At 39.8% G+C, this 27806-nt stretch overlaps 1 protein-coding gene across 4 annotated transcripts in view; it reads right to left on the bottom strand.

Moving 5' to 3' along the window:
* Positions 1–27806, bottom strand: part of UMAD1 (UBAP1-MVB12-associated (UMA) domain containing 1) — a 183506-nt gene that overhangs the window by 59907 nt on the left and 95793 nt on the right. The window contains exon 3 of one of the 4 annotated variants that reach the window (XM_081101767.1): positions 22526–22591. The exons of the other annotated variants lie outside the window; for them this stretch is intronic. Within the exon in view, the coding sequence (XP_080957893.1) occupies positions 22526–22591 (66 nt within the window). The remainder of the gene's footprint in view (positions 1–22525; positions 22592–27806) is intronic. 4 annotated transcript variants of the gene reach the window in all.

Below are 27806 nucleotides of genomic sequence, written 5' to 3'. Positions count from 1 at the left end.
GGATAAGCAGATCCCAGGCAGCAATACCAATGAAGAAGGAGTTCAGTTTGTTTGGCTATGGGCGGAGAGCATAGCAGCATGAATAGCCAAGGTAATGTACAATGAGGTCAGGGTGTGTTTCATAACTCCTATGCATGATGCTAGGAAAATACAAATCACCGGAAATGAAAGCTTTGTTGCCTTTTAGGTTAAAAAAACCTCAAGAACAATTTTTATTTTTTTATTTTTTACCTTTCAAAATGATTACTACTCCATCCCACAGCCACACAAACACTTTACTGGGCTAACCTCATTTGGCTAAAAGCATTCAATGTGCTTCCCTTGCCACTTTCTGATTTCAAGGTGTGTGTCTATACAAGACTTTCCCTGGTTCTCCTACAGCCTGAATAGCCAGAATGGCTATCACCAGTGTTCCCAGCATCACACAGCACATCTGCCTGGAAGCGACTCTACAATCACTATTGACTGAAATGCCATGTCTGGCGATGACTCAGATTGAACAGTAACTGATTACAAGGAAAAATGCCTTTTGCAAGAGTCTCTATAAACAAAGGCACAAAAGGAAAACTACACAAACAGCAGAAAAGAAAAGTCACAAAGAAATAAAGTTTTAAAGTCTTATTCCTCCCATCGACGAATTATTCTTTCATGGTAAAAATTCAGTTATTTTGTCCATTTTTTATAACCCACATGAAAGTTAGGCACTTTTATAAAAGAAAGATGCATGTGACAAATGTGAAATAAGGTACTTTAGTTTTCAAACATCAGTTAGCTCTAATTTATATGCTGGATAGATTCGAAATTTTCATTGGCAAATCAGCTGCTTTGAAAGAACAAAAACCACCAACATCTCACAGTACTTCACATTTCATAAAGCCTCTGTATCCCACCACACTGAATTCTTGCTCTGGTTCAGTAAAACATTCTCCCCACCCCAAGCCCCCAGATTACTGGTGAGTGAACCCTCAGGGCCAGAGCACTCCATGAAATGCCCAGATCTCCCAGGGAGAAGGCAGTCTCAGTAGGACCAGAAACCGGTGTCGCCATCTCTGGGGATTCTGTGGAAGGTTCTGAGGGATGGGCTGAGGTGGGAAAGCACCTCTGAGTTAGGGAGCGGGGTGTGAGGAGAAGAGCTAGGGCTCCTGCTCTCTGAAGACAGGATCCTGAGCTGGTCCAATGCCCTGGGCCCCTAGATCCTTCTCTCTATTCCTTTGTTCTGCCACAGGCCCCACAGATTATCTGTTCTCATCCCTTTCCAATGATTATGGTAAATACTTCTGACCAGGGCAAGCTGCTGTCGTTCTTCCAGTCCTTCAGAGCAAACACAGTCCCCTGGATACTTTTCTAGAAGTTTGTAAGGCGAGAAAATTTCCTAAGAGGCAAAATCCCTCTTATACTACAGGTGCCATTTTCTTGGTTTAAAATATAGTTTTTATTTAGAGTGAGTAAATGATAGAGGCTACTTATACATACTAATGAAGCTCTTTCAGGACTTACAGAACTGAAGTGAAATTCATTTATATTTTAGATTAGGGGTTGGCTACTGTTTTCTGTAAACAGCTGGAGAGAAAACATTTTAGGTTTATGGGTCACACTTTCTTGGCTGCAACTTTTTGACTCTATCATTGTAGCTGAGAACAGCCACAGACAATATATAAACCAATGAGGGAAGCTGTGTCCTAATAAAATTGTATTTACAAAGACCACTGCCAGGCTGTAATTTCCTGATCCCCGTGTTAGAGAATATATGTACTCCACCTTTTCTGATAAAAGGCTGAATTGTGTTTGAATTCTATAAGGAGATGAGGAAGGGACAGTCATTAGACTATCATCATGATCCCTGATCCCTTCTACTGGGTGAATTGAGTTAGGAAGAGAGATGGTGGTAAAGAGTGAGCACTTAGGGATAAGGGAAGATGGAAAAGAGAGAAATCCCCAGTGATGAGAAGGGAACCCACATGCCTATTTGGGTCACCTAGAACAAACTTGTTTGGGCGGGGGCTAGGCCTCCCTCTACTCCAGTCCTGGGTTTGGTGATTTGAGAGGACTTGGCTGTGTGGTTCTGCCCCTTCCTTTTCCCCTCGTCTTGAGAATGAGAGGACCACAGAGAACACATGGCTCCCTCGGCTCTGACCTTCCACAGGGACTTCCTCCCACGTGGGAAGCCTGCCTCGGCCCAGCATATCCTGCAACTGGATGGAGCTCATTCTAATTCTGGGTTTCAGATTAGGAAACCTATTTGCTCCTTTTAGAAGCCATGTTCTTCAACACCAGCTTTATTGGCAATAAAAATGAGAATATGGTTTTTTGTATGTGTGGGGGTTTTTTTCTTCTGAAAGTGGCCATATCTTATCTGGGAAAGAGACATGCTAATACTGGGACATCCTAGAGCCCAACAGGACTAGGAATGGACTGGTGTGGACAGGGTTGGGCCTGCCCACGATGAAAAGATGTGAATACAGAAAACTTTTTCTTTCTTTTCTTGATTAGAGAAAAATTACCTAGAACCCGATACCTTAGAATATAGCCTACAAAACACAAGTTTCAAGGGGTTCACCTGGAAAAAATATTTCTATGTTCAAAAGTATGAGGAAAACCTATAGAATGTGTTCCCTTTTAGTTGTTTTCCAATTTACTTTAACATATTAAAGGCTCTGAGAAATTGTTTAGTAAAGAAGTTTAATTTTTTTCACAATGACTATGGAGCCATTATATTCACTGAATACCTATTAAACATATTGCAGAGGTCTATGAACACACCATGGATGATGGTGATATAACATTTCCAAAGTTAAAATTGATTATGACATACTAGAGGCCCGGTGCATGAATTCATGCATGGGTGGGGTTCCTCAGCCTGGCCTGCGATCAGCCGATCAGGACCAATCTGGGCAGCTGACCCGAGGGGGGCGGGGAGAGGAAGGACCACAGGAGGTTGGCTGTGGGAGCACACTAACCACCAGGGGTCAGCTCCTGTATTGTGCGTCTGCCCTCTGTGGTCAGTACACATCATAGCTACTGTCTAGTCCTCAGGGCTTAATGGTCACTTAGGCTTTTATATATATATATATAGATATTTTTACCTGACCCTTCAGAAAACCCTCCACATGGCCAAATTTGTTACTTAGCTTTTGAACATTCGTTTTACACAATATTAACCCACACTCACTTTCCTTTAGATGATTCTTTTCACAACGCCCTGTTCACCCATTCAGCTGCATTTGGGGCAGACTAACATTATGTGACTGCATTCTACTACATACTTCTGATGCCAGAATAGTTGATCATCTACAGCAAGGAAAAGGATAGCCAAACACCTTGAAGACAGGAGAAAACCGCAGTGCTCAGAAATATCTCCTCCACAAATTCCACCAATTAGAGGTTCAATAGGGTGAATGAGCTCCCTTTTTAAAATGCAAATACCCTCTGGGAGGGTTTGCCTATTAGTCATTCACCCAGTGAAGTAGTGGAAAGAACAGTGGCATGGCAACTCCATTAACTCCTTTTCATTTTTCAGTCACACACTCATTACACCAGGCAGCCTGGCACTGTGGCAAAAGAATGGCTTGGAATCTGACAGATCTCGACCCAAATCCATGACCTTGTGCAAGTTACTTAACTTCTCAGAGCTTCACTTTCCTCATCTGAAAAATGGGACTCATGGTACATACTGAGGTCACAAAGATTAAATGAGAAAACATGTTAAACCCTAATTGCAGAGAAGGGAGAGGAGTTGGGGCAAGATAAAGCTTTGTCTTGGTGTCAACTGCTGTTCATCCTTTGTCATGTGGCTGTGGCCATTAGCTTCAGCAGAGGAGAGGTACTGGGGAGGCCTTCACGGTCATCTCACTTAGTCTTCAGGGCAGTGGTGTGAGCTGGCTTTACTATATCTATTTAAGAATGGCAAACTTAGGTATTAGAATCCAAGTCTGCTGACAATACCAAATAATTAGATAATATGCGGCTTCCCATTACTTATCAAAACTTGAGCCCGGCCAGCATGGCTCAGTGGTTGAGCGTCCACCTCTGAACCAGGAAGTCAGGGTTCGATTCCTGGCCAGGGCACATGCCCGGGTTGTGGGCTCTATCCCCAGTAGGAGGCGTGCAGGAGGCAGCCAATCAATGATTCTCTCTCATCACTGATGTTTCTATCTCTCTCCCTCTTCCTTCCTCTCTGAAATCAATAAAAATAGATTTTAAAAAAACTTGAGTTATCCAGCATACTTTATATTTAAGTCTCCCCCAGTTCAGTTTTTCCTTCTACTTTTCCTAATATTGTCCACTTACTCCCAAATTTCCACTGTAATAAAAAAAGAAAGGAGGAACTGCCAAAACCGGTTTGGTTCAGTGGATAGAGCGTCGGCCTGCGGACTGAAAGGTCTCAGGTTCGATTCCGATCAAGGGCATGTACCTTGGTTGCAGGCACATCCCCAGTAGGAGGTGTGCAGGAGGCAGCTGGTCGATGTTTCTCTCTCATCAATGTTTCTAACTCTCTATCCCTCTCCCTTCCTCTCTGTTAAAAAATCAATAAAATATATTTTTTAAAAAAAGGAGTAATAAAGAAAAGACAAAAGTACGAACTGCTGAAGACATGCCCTTCTCAGGAGCCTGCTGCTGTGAGGTCAGGATTCTGATGACAATTGTTATAACCCCCTCAAGAAAATGAGCCAGGAGGGAATAGCCAAGCCACAGAGGAAGGAATACTCTATTTAGCAAACAAACATAAGAAAAGGGTGGCTGGGAATTAGCAAGAAGAAAATTATCATGGCACCAAGAACATATTCAATTGGCATACCAAAACTGTTACACCCAAAATTACTAAGGATGGAATACATCTAATACATTGGCATCATTCTGATAATCAAGTGAATACTCCATAAACATCTGTTGATTTGACTGCATGGGAGGGGGGTGGGCAATAAGAAAGATAATTCTACATATACACTCACTAAGAGCTTATAAAATAATTATAAATGGTTAAATTATGAAGAAAGTTTTAAATTAAGGTTTCAATAGAATAGGAAATCTATGAGATATTAGTGTGAATTTTAAATTTAATACATTATTTATATTCAACTTTTAGGCATCATGTTAAGATTTTAACTTTATGAATGCTATTGAAATCATAGAGCTAAACCTTGCTTGCTAATCATAGAGCTAAACCTTAAAATCTTACGGTCACAGGGAATTCTTAAAGGCATTTTACTCAGGAAAGTAGGAATTCCAGCAAATCCAACTGAGGTCAGGCCCACTTATAGTCCTATTGGCCTGTTCTTAATTAACTTGTCCTGGGATTCCACAGATTTCTTTAGGTCTGAGTCTTGTTGCTTTGTAGTTATGGGTAATAATTTTCCTGGAAGATCTTAAAGCAATGCAAAACCATCATTTAAGCATTTAACACTATGTTAAACAGTTAAGCTTAGACATCCTTACTTTTAGGCAAGAAGACTAGAAACACAAAGGCCAAATTCATTTTGCACATGCACATTTGCACAATACTGGATCATGCTGTACAAATCTGGCTTCAAAGCTTTTGTGTTAATGTTTCCTAAATCAGAGTAAATTTATATACTGTGAGAGTAAGTTGGGCTGACCATTCCTGACCCTGGATCCCAAAATGCTGCTGAAAGAAATCTCTGCCAAGGGTCACTCTGAGCAGTCCACCGACAACAGGTCCAGGGGCTCTGCTGAAAACAAACAGGACTGACACAGAGAGGATTTTCAGTGCACACAGCTTGAAGCCTGAATTTGTAAAGAGGGGGGAAATAGGCTCACGCTACCGGGTTATCTGGTATTCTGCAGCAAAGACTCAAATGTGCTGCCAGTTGTGGGCAAAGATGGCATTGATTCATCACCAATAATGCAGACCTAGGCTGGAGATACACGGGATCAAGTCAGTCACACTCAGGAGTGTTCAGTTTCCTTTCCAACCAATAGAATAAACTTGTGAAATTACTGTTTGATGCCAGGAGTTCTGCTCGGTCAGTTTTCAACAGAGAGAAATAAGTGGCCCCATGAAATCAAATGTGTATCTCAACCTGTAGCATCAATAGGCCCAAACAGAGATATTAGGTAGGTAAGCTTCTCAATCTCTTGAAATGTAGTTTACAGGTTGATACAGAAAACTACAGAGAAAATTTCTAGTAGAACCAATAAAAGCGGTATATGAACTATATTACCACGTTAAATATATTACCAAGCTTCAAGTTAAATTTCATTCATTCAATAAAAATTAGACACACACACTATGTGCCATACATCATGCTGGGCACCATGTGAACTAGAGTGATATCATCTCTACCCTCTCAGCATTGACATTCTAGAAAGATTCCAAACAAGCAAATGGAAACACAAGAACTGGATATAAAAATGAACCCAAAAAGAAAAAATTATGGGGGTACAGCCCTAGCTGGTTTGGCTCAGTGGATAGAGCGTTGACCTGTGGACTGAAGGATCCCAGGTTTGAGTACAGTCAAGGACACATACCCAGGTTGTGGGCTCGATCCCCAGTAGGAGGTGTGCGGGAGGCGGCTGATCAATGATTCTCTCTCATCACTGATCTTTCTCCCTCTCCCTTCCTCTCTGAAATCAATATAAATATATATTTTTAAAAAATTATAGGAGTTCAAAATCAGATAAGGCACAGAAAGTTGTATTGAGCATGCTGTGAAAAAGGTGACCAACCATAACAAAAATAAGTTTCCTTATTAAGAGTTTTTTGTTGTTTTCTTTTTGCCCCAACTCCTTTCATTAAAAAAAAAAAAAAGTATATCACTAGCCAGTATCATTACTTTTAACAGAAGTCAAAATGTTAACTTACACAAAGGTATGAAGAGAATATTTCTGAAAAGGCATCATTATTTGAAGAAAAGTTGATATTAAAAAAGTGAATCACTTGCCAATCACAGATCACAATTAGAAGCAAAGCTATACGTGGTAAATATGAGGTGCTATGATGTGATAACTAGATCAAGACAGTTTGATTTCAAAACACAAAAGAATCTGGTTGGTTTTATTAAAGATGTCACACCTGTCATTCAGTTATACAGTATAAATGTGTGAAATACTTTCCTGAGGATTATAACATACTACGTCATATTTAAAATGTTCATATACGAGAGGAGACTTGGTCTCTTTAATAACTCAGGTACGCCTACATACCACAAGGCAGGAGGGAGGAAGTCCTAACCTCTTCACGGGCCCACTGGCTAGAGAAGCAGGCAGGCAGCAACAGAGAATCGCCAATGAGCATCCAGAGGAAGGACTCTAAAAGGGTCTGGGTCAGTTTAGCGTTGCAAACTCAGCCAGGCCATCCTTTGCTAAATGTATAGGATTTTTAGTTGGGCTACAATATACAGACAGGGTGGAAACGAAAGTGAGTCGTGGGCTGGGATGAATGTGCTCCACAGGGGAGCAGGGGCTGGAAGCAGCAGAGAGCAGGGCCTTCACGTGCACAAACAGGAACATTCCGAGATCCCCTGGCCAGTGGGACAGCGAACCTCACGTTTCCTCGTGTGTCAGAATCACCTGGGGTGCAAGTTCCTGAGTCTCACAGGAGATGCAAACTTGTGAAGTTTGGTGAAGGGCCTAAGAACCTAAAACATTTGCAAGCATTCCAGGAGGCCCTCAGGCAGGGGTTCACGGACAATACTTTGGAAAACACTGAAGCTGACTCACTGAGATACCCTTACAAAACTGGCAGATCATCACCTAATTTTTGAAATGATTGTGCCCTCCCCCAGTCTCTCCCTCCCTCACTCTCTCACACTTGTATAAATACCTTATTGAGCCTCAACCTTAGCACAGAAATATGTCCTCTGTAAATAGGTAAGTTCCCAAGAATTGAAAGCAGAGTCTTGAAGAAATATCTGTACACCCATGTTCATAGCAGCATTATTCACAAGAGCCAAAAGGTGGAAGCAATCTAAGTGTCCATCAACAGATGAATGGATAAACAAACTGTGGTATGTACATACAATGGAATATTATTCAGCTTTAAAAGGAAATTGTGACATATGCTACAATATGGATGAACCTTGAAGGCATTATACCAAGTAAAATAAGTCAGTCACAAGAAGACAAATACTGTATGATTCTATTACATAAAGTTCCTAAAACAGTCAAACTCATATAGGGACGGGTTCAGCAAAATTAGAATGCACCTGGACATGTGCCTAATGGCGACACATAAAAAAGTTCCAATCTCAAATAACTTTTTGTTTTAAGCTTAAAGGGCTAAGATGGTAAAGACAAACATACTAACCGACCAGCTAGCTGTTAAGCAAAGTTGTCTTAAGAGAAGCTGCTTCATTCAAATCAACTTGTCTCAATCCAATTCCTTCTCTCCCCCCAGTTGCCTGCTGTAACCACCTCTAGACTTAATAAAGCAAACCTCCCTCCCATGGCTCTCAAACCCTCTCTCCCCACCCCCAACCTCTAGGAGAAAGCACACCAGCCCCCATGAGAGCAGAGCCCCTGGAAACCACAGCCTCGTGGCAGCTGGGAGAGGCTCTCCATCTAAGGAAAGAGCAGAAAGTAGGTCTTCCAACAAGGCTTCCTGAGGAGGAGAATACTGAATGCTTCCTTCTCTGCACAGTGCCAACCGATCTGCAGACAGACAAGTCAGGAAGAGAAGCATAAGGAATAGGTACGGTTCCTTGTTAAGCCTGATTCTAAGATTATAGCAAATAGGGTGCTTAATAAGAAGTTTCTGTCTGTGAAATAGTGTATTGGCATAAGAGATAAAAAGCAGAAGGACTTAGGTTGGTTTAGGCCCTGGCTCTCAAAAGCAGGAAACACACCCATATTGAAATATCAGTAGAAAACAAAAACATCCCACTATGGTCTGTATCCCCTCAAAATTTCGATGTTGAAACCCTGATTCCCTAAAATGACAGTATCAGGAGGTGGGGCATTTGGGAGGTAATCAGGTCTTGAGGGTAGAGCCCTCATGAATGGGATTAGTGCCCTTATAAAGAGACCCCACAGAGCTCCCTAGATGTGAGGACTTGGCAAGAAGGCATGAACCAGGAAGAGGACTTTCACCAGAAAGTGACTGTGCTGGGATCTTGAGCTGAGACTTCCCAGCCTCCAGAACTATGAAAAACTTCTGTTGTTTATAAGCTGCCCGAATTGGACTAAGACACATTCCAAAATTAAATAAATTATTTGGGGCTTATCCATCATTTCTGATTATCCGATTACCTGTTTCCCTATAACACTGGAGAGCTAGTCTGTTTATTTCCCCATTTTTATGGGCAGAACTTTTTTTTTTTTTTTTAAGTCAATCTGCCTGCTTATCTATCTGGTCTTTCTTCCTCCTTGCCTCTCTTTCTTGAGTCCTAGGAAGTAAGCAGTAATAGGATTTTGGAGCCCAAGCGAGGAGAGGAGGGTTTGGGGAGGCTGTGGCCACATGGTCTATTCAGGCTACTGAAATACAAGCAGGGTAAAGGTAGGCCTGGAACATCTCATTGTGCCAGGAAGTGCTCCAAGAATGAGGAGGACAATTTGAAGGGACTCCCACTGGCCAAAATGGGACATGTAAAGCATCAAAATAATTCTAGTAACATATTATAATCCATTAAAAATATCCATAAATAATAAAATAATTTTTAAAATCCATGTACCCATACTGATATCAATAAAATAATAAATAAATAAGAGGAGGGAGCTTTTCCTTGCAGTGGAATGCCAACTGATGAATGGAGAAGGAATTAGAAAAATTACCATTTGGCACCTATCATAGTTAATTCAGCCAAGAAGCATAGATGTGTTGAAACTAGTGAATGGGAGAGGAGGTTGATAAGGAACAGAATATTACATAGTTTCAAAGCAACCTCCCCAATACTGATTAAAAAGAGAGAATGAATAATTTTACAATAGCAAAATCTGATAGGACCTTAAGTAGGTGATTGTGGTTAACATCTCCAGTAACATAACAAATAGGAATTGTGCACTAGCCAATAATTAGATGCAATGCAAACACATCACTCCTATGATATTCCTAACAAAAATGTATAACCTAAATCTAATTTCGAGGAAACGAGGGATATTTTACAAAATAACTGGCCTGTAATATTCAAAAGTATCTAGATACTGAAAGTTAAGGGAAGACTGAGGAACTAGTCCAGATTGAAGGAGATTAAAGAGATATAACAACTAAATGCAACGTGATTCTGACTTGGATCTCTTTGCTATAAAGTGCATCCTTTGGAAAAAACATAAATGGGGGTCTCTGGCTGGGATGGTTAATTTCCTGATTTTGATGATTGATACAAGAGATAGCCCTATTTAGGAAATACACACTAAAGTATTCAAAAGTAGTGACACATCGTATTGCTAATTTATTCTCAAATGGTAAAACAAAAAGCTCTTTGTATTATTTTTGCAACTTTTCTGTAAGTTTCAAATTATTTAAAAATAAACAGAAAATAGGAGAGAAATAGTTAGGATGATTGGAATATATAGATATGATATATAGTTAGAGACAGAGGTAGGGGTAGGGATCTCGATGGATCCTTTAACTCACCCACCAAACAAAACTAACCCTTCACCTTTTACCTCTGGCCATTTTCACATATAAATGCCTATACCAGGAAGTAGTACACAGCTACCCAGGGACGTATCACATGCAACAGAAACTCCAACACAGTTCGGATCATCAGGGAAGGAGGGGCAGAGACTAATTTAAAGACACATTCGGAGGAAGACGGTAGCGTGTGATCAGGCTGGTCCTGTTTATTTTCTTATATAGCACTTTTCCTCAAAAGATTTTAAGCAAATTTTTCCTACTTTTCAATGAAATTGTGACAATTCATGAAAAGAGACAATCTCTTTACAACAACTTCATGAAGGAGAAATAATTTTGTTTATTTAACAGGTAAAGAAAATAATGAAAAAGAGATTTTAAAGTTCCCAGCATCACAAAATGTCGGAGAGGTAGGGCCAGTATTCAAACTAAAGTGTTTGGGTTCAAGACCCATTTTCTTTCTAAAATAATTATAAAAGGAAACAGGTCACTCTACATTCTCTCCATGAACAATATGCAGCTTCAGAATGGCATATTGTCATAGGCAAACTAGATCCATTTATCGTCTTAAATTTCTTCTTAATGTGCTCCCTTTTTGTGAATGTACTGAATTTGAGTAGACAATGTCTATTTCTGGTTTTGTTTTCACTTAACCAGAAATACACTAAACGTTTTATGACATCGGGCAAAACAAACTGAATACCACGTGTAGCAGGGTGCCTGTTGAAGCAGTTCTGTTTTTGGTTTTTAGGTATGCCATTGGTGTAATTATTGCTGCCTCTGATGTTTCATTTATATGTTCTCTTAAGGAACTGGAACCAGTTTTACATCTTTTGAATGAAAGCATGTCACTTTACCTCTACAATTTCCAACAGTTGATTTTTTTTTTAAACTAAAACTCTTGGGGGTTCGAACAGGTAAGCAAATTTTGAGCTTATCTTGCCTGTTGTCCTCCATCCCGGCTTGCAAACCCATTTTATAAGTGAGATCTGGAACACAGTGTCCTCATTGTTCATTCTCACTCTCACCTCCCAGCCCCAAAGCTTAACAAACACCCACAGACACACACCTACAGCAACCACCTTATTAAAAGTATTTCTAGTCTACAAAAGATAGGATTCTTAACTTCTTATATTCCAACTCTACTGTCATTATAGAGATAGCGATTTGTTTTTATTTTGACAGAGGAAATCTGTATTTTAATAACACCAGCCTTGGCTTACAGACCACTTAAAGCAAATTACAACTATCTGTAATTGATCTGACCTAGTTTCATTTTACAAATTAGACAAGACAGTGCAATCAGTCTGTCTCTTACAAGGATTAAACAAAACCCTAGATAGTCTCTTTGGCCTAACTACCACCTCAATACAGGATAGTTCATTTCTAGATCAGGCTTGTCCAATGAGTATGTGTATCTACACAAGAGATTATGCACCAGACATTCTGCTATTGTTTGTTGCTGATGTAGGCACAGAAGGTCAATAATACGTATTAAGTAGGATTAAAGTATTATTCTGATTACATTTGTGGCTCAAGTTTCTAGGTACTTAAAACTATTCTTAAGATTAAGCATAAAACTTATAATTTTTAATGAATAAAAGTTAAAACAAATTTAAAAGTTTAAAAAAATTAAAAGTAATTAAGAAAAAGTTTGTTTTTATTATATTTGCAATAGCATGTATATCCATGACCTAGACATATTTTCTTATCTCTGGTGACACACAAGACAACATATGACACAAACATGTGTATCTCACATACATATAAAGGTTTCAGATAAATAAATGGCATAAGTAGAGAACCATGAAAAATATCCAGAAGAAATGAGAATATAAGGGGGAGAAAATCTGAAAACAAAAGTGAAAGATTTTCGTTTTTTCCCTTATTTATTTTGAGGTTTATTTTCTTTTAGCATTAAAAAAAAAAAAATTCTTCCCAAAGAACCATATTCCTAAAAAGAAACAGAGAAGCATGGGAAAAATGGAGTTTTGCAAATGATCAGAATTCTACATTTTTCAAATAGTTTTGCAGGTTACTGTTTTTCTGTCTTTATTTCAGATACCAATTTCTCCCGTTATGAATCTAGGAACTAAATGATCCCAAGCCCCAAAGCGTTAATAGTCCCTAACCCAAAGTAAAAACTGTTAGCATTCATAAAAGTTCAGTAAGGAGTATGAATATAAGATTAATAATAAAAGTCAATAACTTTCAACTAACTCATTATAAAATATAAGGGAAGAAAATTATCTAATTCCCAATAGCCACAAAGTATAAAATATTTGGAAATATTTTTTAAAAAACCAGGTCCTATGTGAATAAACATATAAAGCTTTATTGAGGGGCATTTAATAAAAATACTTGAATAAATGAAAAATTATTCCTGGATAGGTTTATGTACATATAAATATGTCAATTCTTCCCACATAATGTATAAAAATACCAGTAAGGTAATTCCAATAACGTTCTTTTTTTTCTGAATTCAGCAACATATTTAAAGTTCTACTGGTATAAATTTAATAAGCAAGAACAATCATTAACTTTTAAAAAAGAGTAAGGAGGGAAATTTATGCCCTATACACTATTAAATTTTCAAAAATTTAAATTAATAAAATAATAATCAACTAGAAAAAAGAAATATGACCAAAAAAACTCAGAAATGGATCCTAGGAGATGACTTAATACATTCAGTATAAGTAAAAAAAATTTATTAACTACCTGTGTGTCAGGTATTGTGTTAGAAAAAAACTGGTAAAATGTTTCTAGAAAGCAATTTGGCAATATGTATTAAGAGGTTCTAAAGAGTTTGAGTTTATATTTTTCTTTTATTTTTTTAATCCTCACCCAAGGATATTTTTTCATTGCTTTCTAGAGGAAGCAGAAGGGAGTGGGGTTGGGGGAGAGAGAGAAACATGGACATGAGAGAGACACATCCTTTGTTTGCCTCCCTCAAGGGCCCCTACCAGGGCTGAGGAACCTGCAACTGAGGTACAGGCCTTTGATCAGGAATTGAACCTGCGACCCTTTGGTCCACAGACCAACACTCTAACCACTGAACAAACCAGCCAGAGCTAGAGTTTATATCTTTTTGGCCAGCAAATGCACTTTTAGAATTTATTCTAAGGAGTAGTCAGAAATTATTTTAAGTAATTATACAAAGATGTAGGGTTGTTTCTAATAGTGTAAACCTGACAAAAATAATAGAAATAACAAATTAATCAGAGTATATCCATATAATGGAATAATATACAGCCAATAACATTCTGTTTAAAACCTAATAATGTATATTCACACAACAGAATATTATATAACAAGGAGAATAATGAACTATAACCGCACACAATATCAATGAATCTCATAAACAATATTTTTAGTCAAAGAGCAAGACCCAAAATGTACACACTATGTGATCCATTTACATACATGTCACACACATAAAACAATCTATGCTGTTAGAAGTCAGGATAGGTTTGGGGAGTTGGGTGTAGTGACTGAAGGGAGTGGGTTGCAAGGAGATTCTAATGTAATTTCTATTTCTTGATCTGGATGTTAATGGCGTTTTATGAAAAGTCATTGAACTTATTACTGTATGTATGCTATTCATCAGTAAAAAGATCTTCAAAAGTAATGATATGAAAAAAAGTCCATAATATTAAAGTAGAAAAAAGTCAGGCTACGAACTGTGAATAAAATACAGTCTCAGTTTTGTGGATAAATAGCTTATAAAATTGCTAGGAGGGTTTGGGGTGTAAGTTGGGGGTATTGGGAGAATTAACATGAGCTAGTGGGAAACAGGAGAAGAACAGTATCCTAAGAGAGTAATTTTTTGAGGAAAGCTTGGTTTGAAGAAGAAATGGTGGTAGCTAGAGGGTGTGTGGAGGAATGGGGGATGGTTTTACAAGAAAAGCTAGAACCTGTTTAAGTTCAGATGGAAAAGAGTCAGTAGAGGTGGAAAGGTACAGGAAATACACAGAAAAAGAGCAATAATGCTGTTTAGCAGGCTGGTAAGTGTATATAAAAATAAGCAACTCGAAAAACGGGCAGGGAGGTTCTGAATACAATATGTACACAAAGCAGTTGTTTTTCATAGAGTTTTTTTTGCAAATTAATGTGTTAAGGAACTTGTCCATTTTCTTCTCTGTGTGTATCTATTTAACCTCTCATTTTGAAAAACTTGAGGCCAAAATAAAGCCCAGGTCAAGTACAATGACAGCAGGTCTGGTGGCAAGTAGCATTCCTACCACACACTGGCTGTGTGACTTGTGGCAAGTAATTTAAACTCAGAGGAAACTCTCGATAATTATAAACTGCTATCAGCACTTAAAAAAAAAATCTCGGGTAGAGTTTCTGAGATATCTTCAGATGCAGACTCCAATTAGTTGGCTCTGCGTAGAAGAGCATACTCCATCCATTTGCCATGTATACAAAAAGTCAATCTTGTTTAGATAACCTAACGTATTGCATAAGACATTATATGTAGTAATAGTAAAGCTGCAATAATTGTGAGGACCAATGGAGGGGAATACTGATAGTAGATAAGATAGATTTTTTTGCAATGTCCCCTTGGGAAAGATAAAGGGCCTCGGAGCTATATTACTAGGTCAGTTAATAAGGGGCGTTTTGAGAGTTCTTTATATTCTGGATGAAAATCCTTTAACGCATGGATATGTGTTTTATGAATATTTTCTCCCAATCTGAGGCTTTTTTCATCTTCTTAACAGTGCCTTCCTAAAAGCAGAAAATTTAATTTTGACAGAGCCCAGTTTGTCAACTTTTTTTCTTTTTATGGATTATGCTTTTTATGTTACATCTGAGAAATCTTTGTCTAAGGTTACAAAGATTTCCCCTATTTTTTCATTTACCAGTTTTATAGATTTAGTCTCTATAGTTATGACTATTACTCAACTTGAATTAATGTTTGTATACTGTGAGCCTTGTACAGAATCCTGGGGAACATCTGTTCTTAGAGACTGAAGCAAAGAGAAAAGCAATCATGTCAGAGTTGGGAGAGAACAAGGAATGTACTGACATACAGGAACCAAAAAGGGAGATGGTTGCAAATAAAGGCAAGTTAAAGCTGTTCAAGTCCGCATGGAATGTGCCGGGAGCCGGTCCATGCTTGCTGTTTCAAGGGACCTGGCATATATGGCATACTGTTCTTAATATGTTTGCTCCCCTTAGTGCTGTGTGTTTTAACCAAGGTCACCTCTCCAAGAAAGGTTGTTTCCCCAGGTAGGGATTTTTCCCTGAAGTTAGGGAGGGGATGAAACTCCTTAACTAAGTGCCAGGCGGGTAGTTAATCACTTTAACTACAAACAATCATGCTTAAGCTACATAATCTTTACTCCCTGGAATGGAGATAAGAAACGCCCTAACCTTTGTAATAGAAATTGACAGGATTAAAATCAACTGGTATAAATACAGATGTAACAAGACAATAAACAGCAGAACCTCTCTGGAGATCCAGACCAGAACTTGGCTGGAGATCCTGGCTGGAGATCCTGGCTAGGCTGCTGATCAACTGAACACTGTCTCTGTGTCCTTCCTTCTTCGCTGACTCCGTCCACACCTTTGGGAACCCCTGGAACAGGATTCCCCTAGATGCAACAAGACAGCAGAAGACAGAACTTAGAAGACAGAACCTACACAGAACCTAGAGACAGAAGAACTTCGCTGGAGAGAATATGGCAAAAGATCCTGGACTGAACCTGACTATAGAAATTGGCAAGAGAACCTAACTAGAACCTGGTGACTGAAACTGGGTGGAGAACCTGGACAGAACCTGGCTGGAGAACCTAGCAAGGAAACATGGCTACAGAACCTGGCTGGAGAACCTGGAGAACCTAGCAAGAGAACATGGACACAGAACCTGGCTGGAGAATCTGGCGAGGGAACATGGCTACAGAACCTGGCTGGAGAACCTGGAGAACCTAGCAGGAGAACATGGACACAAAGCCTGGCTGGAGATCCAGACCAGAACTTGGCTAGAGATCCTGGCTAGGCTGCTGATCAACTGAACGCTGTCTCCGTGTCATTCCTTCTTCGCCGACTCCGTCCACACCTTTGGGGACCCCTGGACCTGCTGGGGTTGGACCCCAGCAGGAATGCTTCATGGAGACCAATGGAAGCAAACATTATGAAGCAGGGTTTGAGATGAGATAGGATAAGATTGTGTCCAGACCACAGTTTACCTTTTGCATGGAGGAGACAGAAAGTGACGAGGAAATTGGATAAAAACAGAGCAATCTAGAGCTGATGGCCAGGGAAGTTCAAGACCCTGCTCAACCTTCCTGGCAAAGCTGAGGAGGAATTGATCTACTGAGATTTAGGAAGGAGGGCCTGGGGCTGGTGGGGCTTGAGCAGGTGAAAGGGTTTGGCATTGGTGTGGCAGAGGAAGTGGTGGGTTGGGGATCAAATAGAGATTAAATAATGATTATCAAGGAGCTCTGAGAGGACTCATAGAGAAAGAACTTATGTTTATAAAATTTAATATTTGCTTCATTCCCTTTCCTTGGCTGCCAAGAGTTCCAAAAAGCAAGGCACAAGTGGGTTGAGTAGTTCCATAACGACACCGCATGACAACTCTCCTTTCCCTCTTTCCCCCTCTCCCTCTCCCTTTCTTTTTCTCTCTCCCTCTCTTCTTTCTTCTCCTTCCCTCCCTCCTCGCAACCTGTTTGGTATGTAGAACAGGTATTGCACTTTATACATGAAGAAACAGAAGCTGAGAACACTGCTTTCCCAAAATGCTCAGCTAGCTGGGACGTGAATCCAGATCTTTTGATTCTAATTTCAGTACTTAGGGTTTTTTCCAGTAATTCCCTCACTACATCATGCTGTTCTCTATCTTCAGTGCTCTTCGTCTCCATTCTTAGCTTAAAACCTTGCCCCCAATAGTTCCTTAATGACTGCGCTACCTTTCCAACCCACCACACACTTGCCTCCTTCCTAAACCGAATTTTGCTCTGAAGAGGTAGATCACCAAGGCTCAAGCTGCAGGCATGAACAAACTCAGGCCTGAAGGTTGGTGTTTTCTTAGGGTTTCTGGTGAGGAAAAGACACAAGGAATCAGAGAACAGCCACCGGAGGGTGAGGGAAATGAGAGCTGGGGTTCTGGAAAACACCCAATGGAAAGTCCTCCTCCTGGGATTCCCTGGGTAAGGACTGCAAGACTGGAGAAGGCTAGAGCTGTATCCCTGCCCAACCCCTCCCTCAGCCAGATTTCCCAAGTCCCCCAACTGAAATCACGCCTAAGAGTCTCCCCTAGAAAATCACCAATATATAATAAACTTCAAGCAAACAGAACCTGGCACCTTTATTTTGCCCAGGGTGAAAATTTTGGTTTTTAGTGTTTTGGGAAATCAGTATAAAAGCTTCTAATGGGTGAGTATCTGGTACAGACCTTGGTTACTTGGGAACACAATCATGTGTTTTTAAAAAAAAAAATTCAGCTCCCTTTGACCTTGTAACAGTTACTTTGCTACTGTAGACTGTAATGCAAATGAAGGCACTTCTATTCTTATTGCAAAGTCAGCTGCATAAAATAAGTGTATGCTTTTCAAAGCCAATTGACAGCCTAATGTTCCACATTTAACTATAACAAATCAACACTTCGCCAGATTATCTCATTATTATTTCACTAATTCGTTTAAAACTATCAGAAAAAAAACTAATTATCACCTCTTATAGTTTCTGGTCTTAAAAAGCAGATAATTCTTCTAATGCTGCAAATTATATACAAAGTGAGTCTAAAAAAGCAGGCTCAAAAATTTTTTTTCTACCAAAGTAGATCACCAATTTTTTAAATGCACTGATATTAACATAAATATAATGGTGCAATTCCTTATTTTGAAAGCATATCTCTCACAAGCTAAATCATTCTAAAACCCATACTTTTTAGTTTGCATTTGTTATAAAAGCAAACAGCTATTCTGTAGTACAGCATTTCCATTTCCTGGAGCTAAATTATATTCTGCAATAGCACAATCTTGTAGACCAGAATTACAGTGATATGTCTGCTTTTCAACATTTAAAGAAAAGAGGCTAAATTTAAGGTACCCCCTCCCCTTTTAAGGGCTTCTGTTATATTTAATCCACTTTCACACAGTTTTTCTTAATTACACTACAGCTGTCTGGTAAGGCACAACTGACCACTTCCATCATGAAAACAAACTGTACCCCACCATCCAAAGTTCTTGATGAAAAAGCGAGCGTTTTTGTGAGCGCAGAGAAAACGGGCGCAGCTGCTCCGTTTCACGAGGCAGGCACCTCCACGCCATTCAGCTGTGAAGAATGGCGCGGACTGTAAATTGTCCCTCCTGATCGGTTCCACAATAAAAACAAACCACACTACTTTCAATTTTTGAAAGCCAATTTTTTTTTAAGCCTCCAGTGCACCAGAAACAAGAGTTGTGTTCTTCTGATTCATGGCCTTTGATTTCTACATAGACGTCCCCGTATGCATGTAAAAACAGTTCCCGCAGGATACTCGCACAGACTGTATGCATTAACTTACCAGATGTACCAGGAGATAGAAACGCCATCAGCCTACCTTTCAGAGCGAGATACTATTTAACAGCTCAAACGGCCTGTGACTAAAGGATGCTGTAAAGAGCAAACCGTGTGTGCAGAGGCAGGCATGAGGTGGGTTCATGAGAAAGCTGCGGCGTTCGCAAAAACGGCAACAAATGGCTTGAGCTGGAGCTTTAAAGCTCAGTTAGGATCCATACTGTGGAATTAAGGGCTAGTCCCACATCTGCATTTGCAACTCAAACACTGGGACTCTGGTAATAGCTAAAATTACTGATAGAATTGTGTTAAGAAACTTCTAAATGTTCCCCATGGACTCACTCCCTCAAACGGTGTCTATGGTTTAAAGTTGAGGTCTCCCAAGTGTGTTCTCAATCAAACAAACACTTATCAGTTACAAAATGTTTCCCATCCCTCCCCTCTGTTTATATAAATGTAGAATTTACGTGTTCCAGACACAGAGCGCTGAACTAACATCGCATGCACATTGGAAACGTGGCAAAAATAGACAGCTGTTTGTTCAAGATGGGATACAAATAATCTCCAAATGGGAGTTTTATGCCTTTCTTTGCACACCTCCGATGGGCCTTCCTGCACAGCTGCTAACACTCTGACCACCTCCTCCCCACGCTCACAGACACCCTCCGTGAATGCGAGGCCACGGTAAGTCGTTAGTGGCTTTGGATGAATTGACTGCTGTAAATTTCTACCCCTGCCTCCAAGAAGATTTTTTGTGTGAAAACATAAGGATATACTCTAGTTTAGAACAGCTTTCAATTCTGACTCATGCCCAGAAGGTTTCGGTGGAACTTAAATGGGATCAAACAACTTGGAGATAAAAACAAAAACATGTTCAGATACGTGAACCTCCACTTTGGTGGCAAAACTGTTGGCATGAAGCTCCCGGTGATTCCTCTCTAATATAAGATGGCAATCAATACCCCCTGGAGCAGGGGTCCTCAAACTACGGCCCGCGGGCCACATGCAAATACAAATATTGTATTTGTTCCCGTTTTGTTTTTTTACTTCAAAATAAGATATGTGCAGTGTGTGTAGGAATTTGTTCATAGTTTTTTTTTTAAACGATAGTCCGGCCCTCCAACGGTCTGAGGGACAGTGAACTGGCCCCCTGTTTAAAAAGTTTGAGGACCCCTGCCCTAGAGTGACACACAGGTCTCTATTGAACATAGCCGTGGCCCCCCCAATGACTGCACCCCCAACCATGCCGGTCACCAGCCTTTTCAAATGTCTCCTACGGGCACTTTACCTCTCCAAACTATCTGGTCTACAAACCCATAAAACCCATTCTGTCCAGAAACCTTAACAATATAAAATTTCAGGCAAAGGAAGTTCTCACCAAGTGAGGACACAGCTTTCACTGAGCCCCGTCAATAACGGCATGCCTTAGATAGTTACTGGGTCTACACAGTTTTGTCAGGTTCTGCTAGAAGCTGGCCATACAATTATTTTTTCTTTTCAAGGAACTAAAAAAATAATAATTTGACAAAAATCACACACACAAACGTACCTCTCTTGCCTTCTTTCTCTCTGGCCATTTGTGCTCAATCTCCTTCACAGGTTTCTCTTATTCTAGCTCCTCACTCACTCACCTAGGTGACAAGGCATACCTCCTTTTATTGCCTTCACTTTATTGTGTTTCACAGGTGTTGCCTTTTCTTTACAAATCAAAGGCAACACACCCTCCACCTTGAAAAAGACGACTTGCTTTATCGCTAAGCTCACTTTGTTATGGGGGTCTGGAAGCAATCCCTCCATATATCCCATATCTATGCCTGTATTCACTTCCCACTCCACCTCTAGGGCATCTTGTCCAAAACGATAACTCAAGACAGACCAACATGTCTTTGAATACAAGATTATTGCTAAAGGACATTTTCTCGAGCTATAGACCACACTTCCCACACTTCCACTGCTCGCCCCACTCCTCCAACTGATGCCCGAGAGCAGTTCACCGCACAGCCTCCGAAAGGGATCTCTTTAACTTCTCCATTACACTTGCTCCTCTTTCTGTCTGTCTCTCAATTTAGTCTCTCAATTCATGGAAGTCATCAAGGATTTCTCCCTCTCAAACTGCATGTCCATTCATGTCAAAATCTGGTCAATTCTACTCCTTGATGCCTCTCAAACTTGTCTGGGATCATAGGATCTGCAGGAAAAACCCATCCCGTGGGTTTGGCAGGCTCTCGAAGGCATGTTAACACATTAAGCGCCAAGCCTGTTTTGTCTTCCTTTCCATTTAGCCCACGATATCCAGCTTCACCGATATGCTGGCAGCCGGAGACTGGCGAGGTCCAAACGGAAAGTATGGTGTCAGTCACCAGTGACTGAGATGGTGCTTAACATGTTAAGAGAAGGGAGCGTGGATATCTTCACCCCTGCCATGTATAATGAACTTATATATCATTCCTGTAGTCCTTGGTTCCATAACTAATTCACTCTAAAACTTGAAATTCAAGAAAGTTCTCTACATCTTAAAAAAAAAAAAGACATTGGAGAGCACTTACGGGTTTCCTTTTTGAGCTTTCTGTCGAAGTTAATGCCACTTAAATCTTCCTAATTGACAGAAGGAAATTCATGGAGTTTTCACTGAGGGTTTCGACCTCTAGAACTATTTCCCTTACAATGCAACCCAGAAAACAAATGAGTACATTATCTGGGACTCATTCTGACTGGAATGCAGATATGTAAATTACAGATGTTCCAAAACTAAACTTCTGGGCAGATGAATGAAAGGGGACATCTGGTCTTGGTGTCTCTGCTCCTCCTTTCTTGGTTCAGAGTTCAGAAATTCACAAGGCACTGGTCCTTTTAGTCACTACCCATTCTTGCCTCCTTTTAATGACCCCCAGCCAGTACCACAGAGATGTGAAGGTACTAAGGCAGTGGTTCTCAACCTTGGCTGCACATTAGAATCACCTGGGAATCTTTTTACAATCCTGATTTCTGGGCCTCATCCTCCGGAAATTCTGTTTCTTTGTTATGGGGTGAGACCACAACATTAGTAACAAAGAAACAGAATTTCCAGAGGATGAGGCCCAGAAATCAGGATTGTAAAAAGATTCCCAGGTGATTCTAATGTGCAGCCAAGGTTGAGAACCACTGAACTAAGGAGTCACTCATCCATTAATTCAGTAAACATTTACCAACCACCTAATATGCTATAGACACTGGGGAAAATATAAAGTGAATAAAATGAGAAGCTTGCCATCTGGGGAAGGAGAAAAACATGTATAAAATTATTAAATACAATATACTTAAGTGCTAGAATGCTGTATGCATTCGTTCAACAAGTATGAAACACCTAATATGCACCCGGTACTGTTTTAGGTGCTATGGACTTAGTCTTGAAAGAAACAAGGAAAAACAGACATACTAAGTTGTCCTCAATGAGTTTGATAAAAACACCGAGCGGTGAGCACAGGCCTTGTCAGAGAAGAGCCATCAGCTGACCTTGGAGGGTGAGCAGAAAGGTCAGGGCAGGACAGGAGTGTGGACCAGGAAGCAAACAGCACACACCTGTGAGAGAACCGGGTGTGGAGTCAGAATAGCAGAAAGACTTGCTCCAGCAAGAAGCCCAAAAGAGGAAAAGCAAGCGAAATACTGCAGTGAAAAATGAGGAAGTCCCGCTGCAAACGTGAGGTTGGCAAACCGGTGCCACATCTACATTTAAATGATGGGGAAAGGAAAGCTGCTTTTCTGTTTCCATCGTTTCCCGGAGGGTCAGAAAAACAAAATTTTGTCCGCAATGAGTTTTACTGAATTTTCATTTTTATATTTGATAAAACTGCAGGGAACTAGGTATAAAGAAACAAACAAAAATACTAATCAACAAATAAGCAAGCAAAACACAACTAAGATCCAAAACAAATTAGTTTCCAGGTTGCTATATGCTAGACTTAAAATGAAAAAAAAAAAATGTTTTACTAAGATAGGATAGATATGAAGAGGAGAAATACTTCTTCAAAATACAAAAGCCAGTATATTCACTTGCATATTTAGAATACAGTATGTGTGTTAAACAAATTAATATTTACATATCTGAGAGAATGCAAATGACTACAACACAAAAAAGTAAGAAGGGAAATAAGAAAGCGTATATTTAAGCAGAGAGGGAGTAGAACGTAGAAGCTGAGAGCCAGACTCTTTTTTTTTTTAACCTTAGGCAACTCAGTCTGATCTTCTCCCTATGTAAAACAGAGGTATAATAATAGTATCTACCTCAAAGAACTATTTTGAGGATTGGACTAGTGAATACATGTAAAACTCTTAAAACAGGACTTGGCACCTAAGGATAAACTGTTACTGTTGTGTGTGGGGTTTATTGTTTTTATGATCTGAGTACTTTATTGCAGAATCTATATTAGCTGCTGATGATCCCTGGGAAATTGTTTACCCTCCTATTATATTATACTAGAGGCCCGGTGCACGAAAATTTGTGCAAGGGTAGGCCTTCTTTGCCCCCCCACCCCCCATGCCAGCACCGGCTTCCCTCCAGCACCCGGGACCTGGGCTGCTACCCTCCGGCCTCAGCTTCGTCAGGATGGACGTCCGGAAAATGTCCAGTCTAATGAGCATATTACCCTTTTATTATTATAGATATGAAAATGCTGCTTTATTAATGAAATAATTTCAGACACTAATACTTTAGAGCTGAAACCTAAAATAAGGGTGTTTCGTTTAGCAATGCAAACTGTTCAATCCTACACTTCTGATTAAGAGCTTAATTTTCTGGAATGTTCACAGTAATAGTAACAGCCATCTCTGAGGCGATAAACTCATGCCATCTTTTTAAGGCCAAAGAATTTTAAAAGACAGAACTTGAAACATTTGCCTAGATGTCACCAGACCAGAGGTTCCGTGAAAGCAGAGTAGGCAAGAAACCGTATAGAATCCACCAGAATATAAATTCCAAGGGACCCTGAGTTTCCATGGGGACAGGGACTTTTGTTGTATTCACCAGTGTATCACCAACATCTAGACACGTGACAGAACATGGCAAGAGCATATAGTGTGTTTGAGTAAATGAATAATATGATGGAACAATACATGAACTGTCCAAATCTTAAGTAAATGATCAATTACACACCTGAAGGAAATTACATCTACATTTAAATGATGAAAGAAAAAAAAGGAATATTAGGTAGGTTTTCAAACAATCACACCTTTGAGCTTCAACTGAAGTGCTGAGCTTGTCCTCAACACTAACCAGCTCACGATATAGGGGAAAGTTAAGCACCTCCGAGTTCTTGCAGGTTGCCTAAAGAGGGTCGTATGTTTTAAACCAAAGCAGCACCTGCACCATTTAGAAGAATAAATTCAACAAGAAGTGGTTATGAATGTGTAAATTATAATGCGTTGGAGGTTCTTTTATTATGTGAGTAACAGCAAGTGTTTTCTGGACTCGCAGCTGGTGCACTCTTACTAAACTGCATGAGGACCTGTTTTATTCCCCACAAAGTTTGACACCTGAGGCAATATCAACTTATTCATCAGGTGAACCTCAATGTTAAACATTAAAAGTTTTACTTCCTAATATAAATTGTTGGCCTGCAGATAGAAATAAAAATAGTATGTCATTGGGTTTGTCTGCAATAGGCAATGACTTGTAGTCAAGAATATTTTAAAAATTGATGGAATTGAACTACATATGTACCCTGGAAGAAAAAGAAAAAAACAAGAACAAGTAAATTTTGCTGCTCATTGCAAGGTGACTCTAGTATAATTTGATGTCCTGGCACAATCATAATTGTTTTAAAATGAGAAAAGTGCTATTTTGGGGTTCTAACTGCCATACTTGGATTCTAACATGAATCTCTCCCAAACAAATGACCAGAAGGTTAATTCTGTTTAAAATTATTACTACTATTAAAATAATTTGTAACGAACTGTTCTACTCATTTTATACGTAAGTAATATCTGTGTAATATATACAAAAAACATGTATTATACACACATACTACTTTCTTAGTTAAGAATTTAAGAAGTATTCTGGTAAATATCCCAAAGATACTAAATGAGGGGATGATAATTATTTCTAAAACTAGAGGCCTGGTGCATGGATTCGTGTACCGGTGAGGTCCCTCTGCCTGGCTTGTGGCGATCAGGTCGAAACCAGCTCTCTGACATCCCGAGGGGTCCTGGATTGCCAGAGGGCACAGGCCAGGACAAGGGACTCCACCAGTGCACAATTAGGGCCAGGGAGAGACCGTGGGAGGGCTCTAGGACTTGTCTGGCTCGTCTCGCCCAATCCGATGGGCTGGACCCCAGCAGCAAGCTAACCTACCGGTTGGAGCGTCTGCCCCCCTGGTGGTCAGTGCATGTCGTAGTGACTGGCCAAACGAATGGTCGGACACTTGGCATATTAGGCTTTTATTATATAGGATTTTGAGTAGGGCATTTTATTTCTAAATCTTCAGATAGGTTGTGTTTGCTAAATAGGTTTCCCTCTACCTTTCAGCACTTTTCCCACTTAACAGTCACAGTCATGCTTCTCCAACTGAATCTACAGTTGGTTCACATCAACCTCCTTTCGGTCCAACAAGTACCCTGTGCTCTGTGGTGCTCTACCCCAACATCAACTCAACTTCCCTCTTCCAACAGGTCCTGCTCACTCATCTCTTAGGATAAGTGCCCCTGAGTACATAGCACCTCTTGAATTCTGATGCTATTAAATGTTTAATGGTCTGTCTCCCCAGCTGACTGAAAACCATGTGGGTAGTGGTCATACTTGTCTTGCTTAGCACTGTATCCCAAGACCTTACCACAAGGCCAAAGCTCAATAAATATTTATTAAAACATGAATGATTTCTCAGTCACTCCACCAAAATTATCATCCTTAACAAGAATGTCAACTTTTGCCTTAACCAGTTTGGCTCAATGGATAGAGCGTTGGCCTGCGGACTCAAGGATCCCAGGTTTGATTCCGGTCAAGGGCATGTACCTTGGTTGCGGGCACATACCCAGTAGGGAGTGTGCAGGAGGCAGCTGGTTGATGTTTCTCTCTCATCGATGTTTCTAACTCTCTATCCCTCTCCCTTCCTCTCTGTAAAAAAAAAACACAATAAAATATATTTTTAAAAAAAATTTTTTTATAAAAAAGAATGTGAACTTTTTAAGGCCAACGACCATGCCTCAGTCATAATCCTCAGTGCAGGCCTAGCTCAATCCCTGACACAGAGATGAAACTCAAGAAATGATTGCTATTCAATAAAAGATAATTCAACAACTGAACTGATTCTCAATTTTAAAAGGCAACTTTTAGGGCTTATTAAGCTATAAATATTAAATTTTTCTTAATATAACTAATTTCTTTATTGTATGATTTTTAAATAAGAAAGTATCAAAAATAAAAATTAAATCTAAATTAGAAGTTTTTTTGAGTCACTGGTAGTTTCTGAGACAATGGTATGATTTAATAAATACTATTAATATCCTTCAGCTCTGGGGTATTATATAAGAAACAAAAGTAATATTTTGAGAGAAAGGCTCAAGACCAGAGCAAGAATTTGGCCACTGCAAGAAAAGGGACCAGTAGATGAAAAGGTTAGAGACAAGATAGAGTGAGGGGTAGAAGGAGTTCAGGCCTTTTGATCAGTGAGATGCTGTCCTCACTGGCATCAGTGGAAAGCTGTGAATTTGTTGGATTTGGAAAGGGATGACCAGAAATAGCACTTCAATAATTTAAGTGTGAGAAGCCAAAACAACATCTGACTTGACGTATCCTTTAAAAAAAATTAACGATGGTAAAAATCAGAACAAGGACCTGTCCTCAGTAGCAGGCAGTAACAGCTCCAGTACAAATAGTATCACTGCTAAGACGGGATAGCAGGTATATCGGGGAAGGAAGCGTTTCCAAAGGAAACAGAAGGTCAGTTGCAGAGATAAGATGTAAACCAGTCAAAGAAATTCTAGAAGCCAAGATCAAAAAGGGTGCAAAGAGAAAGGGCAGGTACCCTGGCAAAGACATCTGAATGGTCCTGGGGTATAAACTCAGAGCCACAGATTGTAAACAATGAGGCAGTGTAATCTGACCAGTATAGACAACGTTACAAATATGACCTCATTGTTAAAGAAGCTGTTTCCAATCAACTCTGGCACGGTCACCTACAGGGTTCTTCCTGAACTCCAAACTCACCTCAGCTTATCCAGCTCCCATCTTTTTTTTTTTTTTTTTTTGCAGATGCTCTTTTACAATCTGCACAACAGGCCTAGAGGCTGAGAACTGCCTATGCAAGTGTTCATGTCACCCCAAGCTTCCATGGTCTCAGTTCAAGCGAAACACATCTGCCTTCCCACAAGTTGCTTACTAGTATATCCATCATATAACTTATTTTATTACTTAAACCAAAGAGAAGACATTTCATTTTTAAATCTTTTTTTTATTTAGGTTAATTCTTCCCTGTTCTACACATTGTAATATTTATTTTCCAAAATATCAATGGCTACTGGTCTGGAAGTTCTTGGGTTGGTATAGGACAAACGTGTTCTTAATGCTGTCCATTTGCAAGCGGTTTCTGCTTCCTTTCTTTATTGTAATGGGTTTGCAAGATGACTCCCCAAATGGCAATGGCTCTTTGTGCCGGCCATATCCCATTGCAGCCCCATCCCGGCTTTGCTGTCTGATATCACCTTGGCTCCCTTTCAGCATTACTAAGCATTTTCTCCCGCTGAATATCTATGCCAGATTATTTGCTCTTAGAAGTATTAGCTTGCATTTTCTTAGGCTGAATCT

The sequence above is a fragment of the Myotis nattereri genome (genome assembly GCF_964212035.1).
Source record: "Myotis nattereri genome assembly, chromosome: 11".
NCBI lineage: Eukaryota > Metazoa > Chordata > Mammalia > Chiroptera > Vespertilionidae > Myotis > Myotis nattereri.
Note: the sequence above shows the minus strand (reverse complement) of the source record. Positions and strands in the feature narration are given on the sequence as shown.